Here is a 7,842-nt window from a genome sequence, read left to right on the forward strand (position 1 = left end):
GGAGAAAAAAATTGTAACAAGATCCGAAAGATTCTGGAGATTTGTCTTAGAAAAACTTGCAAAGTTTTCAAATGAAACCACAAAAGAAATTAGAGGGCGATTTAAAAAAAATCCCGAGAGATTCTGTAAGTAGGGGAACAGACGGCTTTGGCAGGTTTTGTTCTATTATTGGCAGGGGAGTTTTTGTCGACCGAATTTTATGAAATTTGGTCACAATATTCTTTGATATGCAAAGAATGTTTGGGCCAAATTTGAGCATAATCAGTCATAAAAAACCCCCCTGCCAATAATAGAACAAAACCTGCCAAAGCCGTCATTACCCCTATTTTTAAAACTATTTTGGGAGAACTGCTTAAGGTTCTTAAAGGAACTCAAGGATTGCTGTTGTTTTTACTCTTATTTCAAACAAGTTCATATCATGTTCTGTTATCAATATCACGGCTTCTACCAAGACCGCTCCTCAGAGTATAATAGGTCTTCACCGTAAATTAAGCCGTTCAACTACAAATCACTGTTTCCGATGTTTTTGCATACATTTTTCCATATGAACTTCCAACGAGTTTAGCACCTCTCAAACGTTGATCGATTTAGCTGAAATTTTGTCCAGAGCATCAACAATTGAAAAAGTGATAAGAAAAATATTTTGAGCTTTTTAGTGGAATGTCTTCACTTGTCCTAAGACGAGTTTATACCATCCCATTGAATTCCACCACTTAATTGTATCTTGACAGATACGTATTTCGACCTCAACAGTAAGGCCGTCTTCAGTGTCTCGTACTTGACTCGACTTGGTCGACTAAGTCGAGTCAAGTACGAGACACTGAAGACGGCCTTACTGTTGAGGTCGAAATACGTATCTGTCAAGATACAATTAAGTGGTGGAATTCAATGGGATGGTATAAACTCGTCTTAGGACAAGTGAATTGAAAAAGTATTTTTTGAGCCACCTTAGTAAATATTTTAATATTTTTTCAGCATATAGGACAAGAATGTATTTTGGTCCACCCTTACGGGAGCTCTTATTTTGGACCACTAAGAGCAATTTTCACTCAGTGGTCCAAAATATGAGCTGTCGAACTGGTGGTCCAAAATACCTCCCTTACCCTACTATTCTTGACAAACGATCTATATTACCGAACAGAGCTCCCTATTATTCACTTTACCCACTTACACAAATTTTCCTTCCCGAGACATGTATGATTGTAGTATAGGTTCCCTGCTTCTTTACTAGTAGATGTTGAACTAACATTCCTTCCCTTCCTTCCGTGATCGTAAGGGCGTGGCCAGGTATTCAACTGCTACTGTATAGGAAAAGGTACTAATCCCAAGTAGCAATTTGCAACAATATACAGTAGATTGCTCAATTGTGCATTTTATCGCCACCCACGATTTGTGCAATCACATATACTATGCTATGCTATCTAAAAAATGCTTAAAATCTTTTAGCCCACAAATGAGAACATACAGAAACGTCAACAGATATTATTTTGCTGCACTTAAAAAAACCTTGTAATAATTCAATACCCTCTCACTTTACAAAGTGATAAATAACCTAATCTGAATAGGCTATATCGGTTGTATTCACACACCCAAACAAATTTGCACGTTGTTTTCACCTGAAATTCACGTAACTTTTACCTGATTTTTCGATAGAATTTTCATTCTGCATGAAAATCAGGTAAGTTCTACCTGAGTGTTGAAAATGATAAAAAATGAAACTTTTGATTTCTCATTTCAGATTATCGAATCACACATCAAAGTTTTACTGTTTTTAACAGATTGTGCCTTTTTTTCCTGTTCGGGTGTGCCACTGCGACCTGTTATTAGATCTATTGTAGCGTTACCCGTATCCTTAGTGTTTAAGTGCATGTCGAATTACTTCATTACTATTAATAAGCAATGCAGTATCGGTTTCGATACAGTTGTTGTTTTGTTTTCTCAAAAGCACCATGAAAAGGTCCCGCTATTTAGACCCTTCACAGAGAGCAATCCCATTGAAGGCGTGCCCCTTATCAATACACTGCCAAAAATATCTATATAAAATATATGTGTCGCCGTTATAAATTTTTGCGATAGCTTCACCCTTATATAATCGATATAGAACCACACAGAAATTAAATAATTGCTAATTCGAGACCACACATAAAGTTTATTTGGATATATATTTTATTAGTAGTTCGCGTGGATAATGGTTATGTGTGCGCTGATATACATACATCATAAGTTAAATCTTGAATTTTTGCCAATAAATATGTGTGGATTTTTAGTAGTGTATGAAATCAATCCTTTCTTGAGAAAACAGAACAGTGATACTGTTTTTGGCCATGCATCGGAGCTCTAGCCACATCCTTGTCTTGCTTCTAGGATATCACCAGTAAAACAATGAAAACCCGGGATTTAGCTCTGTCTACAAGACCATTTCAAGCAAGAGAATTTATTGAGTAATAAGAACTTCCGTGTGTTCCTTTCACTACCGTTGTTCACCAGTTCAAGAAGAGTTAGTACGCATTTAAGCCCCTAACTCGATTTTTCCAGCAGTCAGTTCAGCCTAGGAACGGGTACCGAGGATTTTTAACTAATTGCTTGAAAAGTTGTTTCCGCTGCATACGGTCTAGCCTCAAACAAGACAAATTCGAGTCTTTCAACTGTCTGCAAGGTAACATTAATTATGTTTCATTTTTGAGACTGCTGTTGGTAGCGGGGACGAAATACGATGAATCCTTAATTACCACAACTTACTGCCCTAGCTAGAAAAATGGATTAAGCTAGGGTTCTGTTTGGTAGATCTTACACCGCAACACAAAAGGGATCTACCGTGTTACGGGTGACAGATTGTGCCTAATGTTCTATATTTTTACTTTTGATATATTATGGATAATGTCTCGGAATTTGAAAAAAAAAATCGAAATCCGATATCAGCTACAAAAAATCGATACGGTCAAATATCGAACATAAAAAAATCGATACAAAATATCGATTAATCGGATCGAAAATATCGATTCCCGATATATCGTATCGATATCGCCCATTCCTACTTTCCCTTAAGACATTCCATTACAACATAAAACATACAGATTTTTGTGTGTTAAATTCGTACTAGCCAGCCTTGTACTATGCTCTCGAGGCGGCAATATAAGAAGTCAGAGAGAAAGAAAGAGAAGAAAAACGCTACGATAACCTACAATAAGTTTTTTGAAGGGTTTATAACAATGCAAATAAATTAACAAATTTGAATGTTGATGAGTTTGAATAATTACACCTATCCTGCATACAGTGATGTTTTGACTTTTGTAATATGCTTTGTATACAATGTTTTTCTTTTGGAAAAAAGATAGGGACAGGTCAGGTATTTCCGTCTATCGTCGCTTACAGTGATGTTTTGACTTTTGTGATACGCTTTGTACACTATGTTTTTTTATGAGAAAAAATATATCTAGTTAAATTTTTCTAGGTTTTCATTTATGACTTAGCTTGAGCAAATCACTACGATCACGTTATATGTTTTTAATGTATAATAAAGTATTTTCATTTGTGCTGTGTACACTGTACATATACATGGATTTGTGTATAACTAACCAACCTCGGGCTGAAAATCTCTTTAAAGAATAAGAATGTTTTGAATTTAGTATACACGACAATAAATACAAGACCAAATATTTACCTGTTTTGCAGATAATTATTGCAATAGGCTCCCGGTCCACTAACTCTTCGTTGAATTTTTTTAAATGGCATTTTAAAAAAGTTCAACCCGCATAAGTGGTTTGGGGACAGGAACTAATCCTAATTCTCTAGTTGGCTTTTTGTGCTGTAATCGAAAAAAAAAAACATATGCATTTGTTAGTGCTTGATGAGAACAATTCATTCAATATTAAGTTGAAATAAAATATTTGGCAATAATAATGAAACATAATAAGGTTTCACTTATTTGTTAAAATGATACGATCAATATTGGATTTTTAGATAAACATTCGAATTTAAATCTCGCCTTTCTGGTGTTCATTTTTCAACACTTTACTCTCTAATTTAACCCACTCTTAACGGACGCCATTGTAGAGCACCATCAAATTTTGCACCTTCATTGAATTGTTTCAACAATAAAAAGCAATATTTGGCACATCTTACACATCAATATTTGGTTCCATAAGAATGCAAATGTAATTCATTTTGAGTACAAATAGTTAAACTGTTGAGAACAATCAATAAACTAATGATTTACAACCATTTTTTTTTTCGTTTTCCTATAATTTTGGCCATACTAAATAACTTTTGTTCTAGCATTTTTCTCAAAGATGATTCCTTCCTATTGAAATCTTTGAAAAAAGTCTTGGGGAGAAATGGGTGATCAATTTCATATAGGTTATATTTTTCGTATGCTTGATTGGCTCGAAATTGTATTGAAGGGAAAATTGTAAATACCTAGATTCATTATATTGGCTTTTTCGGCAAATAGTTCATTATTCGATGTTCCACTGCATCTGCCAGTACATCTAATATAGAAGAAATTAGTAACAGTTAGTTCTGCCGAATATTCAATAAAACCAGTGAAGTGTATGATTTCGGCCTAAGTTAGTCTACATAGTCTACAAATGATCGCTCATTTAGTATAAGTTTTTATCTGTACAATAATGAGTTGAAGATTAAATATAAATAAATTACCATTACATTTCGATGCTCTTAAAACGAGCGTATTCTTGCAGATGATACGTTATACCTAGGGTAACAGTAGATAATGTTAGCCTAGCATGTATCGTTGGCTTATCACGCAAATCAATCAATTCAACTTGAATACATCGATTTGTTGGGAGATATTTATCACTGCTTCTTTATAATACATATTTCATTTACATTACGCTAGATTCATGCACTTCTTCAACTAATAAATATATCACGTTGACTCGTTTTTTTCAGCAGTCATGTTTTGTCGACTTAACCTACCAGGACTCGTATGGACCCAGGTAATTACTCACGTAGTTCACAAAAACGCCGCTCTTGTGAACGACAAGTGTGCTTTTTAGAAGATGTAGGTAGTACTTTTTACAACGGTGCAAGTCCCGAAAAGAGCAGGCGTGGTGCAATATTTTTTTTGTTAAATAACGGTATTTTCTGAATGGACACATAAAATGAATGGATAACTTTACTATGCCAGTTATCATATTGATTTCTCAATTTCCATCAAGATAGCGACTAGATTAACCAAAACTATTTGGAACAATATTTGGGGCACCTGTAGTAAAATTATGACTTGAGAATTCATTTATAGCAGCAGCACGAACCCGAGATATAACTTGATTATATTGTGCTGCGGATAGAATAGACCTGTGCAGGAGTTCATTGAGCGGGTCGTCTTCTCGAACAAAAGTTCATTTTGCGTTCATTATGCGACCCGCTCAAACGTCATAATTTCTTGGGGGAGTTCATTTTGCGTTAGTCTATATCCGATGTCTGCGATTAGCTTGCAATGAGTAGGGGAGAATGTTCTCAAACCGACCCCCTAAATGGCAGAGGCCATGAAATTGCGAAAAATGATTTTTTTTTGCCAAGTTTCGTAGTCTATATTGTAGCGGGGACATTATTCTGTATTTCGGAGACTTTATTGTGGGCGCAGATGTGGAAAGTTAGGAGATACAGAGGGTAAAGTGAAAATATACTTTTTCGGCATTCTCAAAAGAAGTGGTCCGAAACCGCCCCCCATGTTCCGAAACGGACCCCCTTACTGTAGTCCAGAATTGACCTATATTTCGCAAACAAATAGTTTGAGTAATGACAAACGAGAGTGCAGACAGATTAGCCGATAGCGCCATCTGCGAGAAACACCGGAAAATCGGCACACTCCCCCCACAATTACATTTTAGCTGCTTTATAAGACTGAAAGAGCCGATAGTCAAACAAAAAAAAGCTTTAGAGTAATAAAAAAATATTGCGAAAAATACGCGACGCGATTCTATCATTGAGCGACTGTGATTCTGTCGTCGTTGGTATGGAAGCGTAAATGGAACATTGCCTAAAGCGACCCAATAACAGAATCGCGGCGACTAGTTGTTACCGTCGCGGCGATGGAATCGCTAAGGTCTGAGGGAGCCTTGAGGCTTTCAAAAAAACCCAGATTAATCCACCTAGCGGTGATGATGCCTTTCTCGTGCGGTAAAAAATAGTATCTTGGGCATTACTTCTGAGCCCATCGTCCGATCCGGCCAATTTTCAATAGGAAATAATGAGACAAGATTGGTCGTCGAATGCAACCTGTTGCGAGGAAATCGGTTTAGGGTAAGTGCATTAAAAGTGAGCTAGATTTTTTTACGCGTTTTTTTCTGAGAAAAAGTATTTTGGCCATAACTATCAAGCCCATTGTCCGATCCGTCCAATTTTCAATAGGAAACAATGGGGCAGGAAAATGCGTCGAATGCAGCCTGTTGTGAGGTAATCCGTTTAGAGTAAGTGCATTAAAAATGAGCTAGACTTTTTTACGCGCTTTTTTATGAGAAAAGGTATTTTGGCCATAACTACCAAGCCCATTGTCCGATCCATCAAATTTTTAATAGGAAACAATGGGGCAGGATACTGCGTCGAATGCAGGCTGATGTGAGGGAATCCGTTTAGGGTAAGTACATTAAAAGTGAGCGAGACTTTTTTATGCGCTTTTTTATGAGAAAAAGTACTTTGGCCATAACTCCCAAGCCCATAGTCCGATTCCGGCCTATTTTCAATAGGAAATAATGGGGCAGAATACTGCGTCAAATGCAACCTGTTGCGAAGAAATCGGTCAAGGGTAAGTACAAAAAAAGTGAACGAGACTTTTTTACGCGCTTTTTATGAGAAAAAGTATTTTGGCTATAACTCCCTAGCCCATAGTCCGATCCGGCCAATTTTCAATAGGAAACAATGGGGCAGAATATTGCGTCAAATGCAACCTGTTGGGAAGAAATCGGTCAAGGGTAAGTACAAAAAAGTGAGCGAGACTTTTTTACGCGTTTTTTTATGAGAAAAAGTATTTTGACCATAACTCCCAAGCCCATAGTCCGAACCGGCCAATTTTCAATAGGAAACAATGGGGCAGAATACTGCGTCAAATGCTGTTGGGAAGAAATCGGTCAAGTGTAAGTACAAAAAAAGTGAGCGAGACTTTTTGCTCTTTTGGTGCGCACATACACACACACATACATCACCTCAATTCGTCGGGCTGAGTCGATTGGTATATAACCCTATGGGTCTCCGAGCCTTCTATAAAAATTTTGGTTTTGGAGTGAACATATAGCCTTTACGTATACTTAGTATACGAGAAAGGCAAAAAGTGAGCGAGACTTTTTACGCGCTTTTTTATGAGAAAAAGTATTTTGGCCATAACTCCCAAGCGATCCGGCCAATTTGCAATAGGAAACAATGGGGCAAAACACTGCGTCAAATGCAACCAGTTGCGAAGAAATCGGTCAAATGGAAGTACAAAAAAAGTGAGCGAGACTTTTTTACGCGCTTTTTTATGAGAAAAAGTATTTTGGCCATAACTCCCAAACCCATAGTCCGATCCGGCCAATTTTCAATAGGAAACAATGGGGCAGAATACTGCGTCAAATGCAACCTGTTGGGAAGAAATCGGTCAAGTGTAAGTACAAAAAAAGTGAGCGAGACTTTTTTACGCGCTTTTTTATGAGAAAAAGTATTTTGGCAATATATAGGAATAGGAAACAATGGGACAAAACACTGCGTTAAATGCAACCAGTTGCGAAGAAATCGGTCAAATGGAAGTACAAAAAAAGTGAGCGAGACTTTTTTACGCGCTTTTTTATGAGAAAAAGTATTTTGGCCATAACTCCCAAACCCATAGTCCGATCCGGCCAATTTTCAATA

The 7,842-nt window shown here is 36.9% G+C and overlaps 1 protein-coding gene across 5 annotated transcripts in view; it reads right to left on the minus strand.

Annotated features, from left to right (window-relative positions):
• Positions 1 to 7,842, minus strand: part of LOC134211796 (potassium/sodium hyperpolarization-activated cyclic nucleotide-gated channel 2) — a 104,935-nt gene that overhangs the window by 87,206 nt on the left and 9,887 nt on the right. For all 5 annotated transcript variants that reach the window (XM_062689030.1, XM_062689029.1, XM_062689028.1 and 2 more), the window contains exon 2: positions 3,662 to 3,805. In XM_062689030.1, the coding sequence (XP_062545014.1) occupies positions 3,662 to 3,732 (71 nt within the window). In that variant the 5' untranslated portion in view covers positions 3,733 to 3,805. The remainder of the gene's footprint in view (positions 1 to 3,661; positions 3,806 to 7,842) is intronic.

Source organism: Armigeres subalbatus, chromosome 2 (genome assembly GCF_024139115.2).
Source record: "Armigeres subalbatus isolate Guangzhou_Male chromosome 2, GZ_Asu_2, whole genome shotgun sequence".
NCBI classification, from domain to species: Eukaryota; Metazoa; Arthropoda; class Insecta; order Diptera; family Culicidae; genus Armigeres; species Armigeres subalbatus.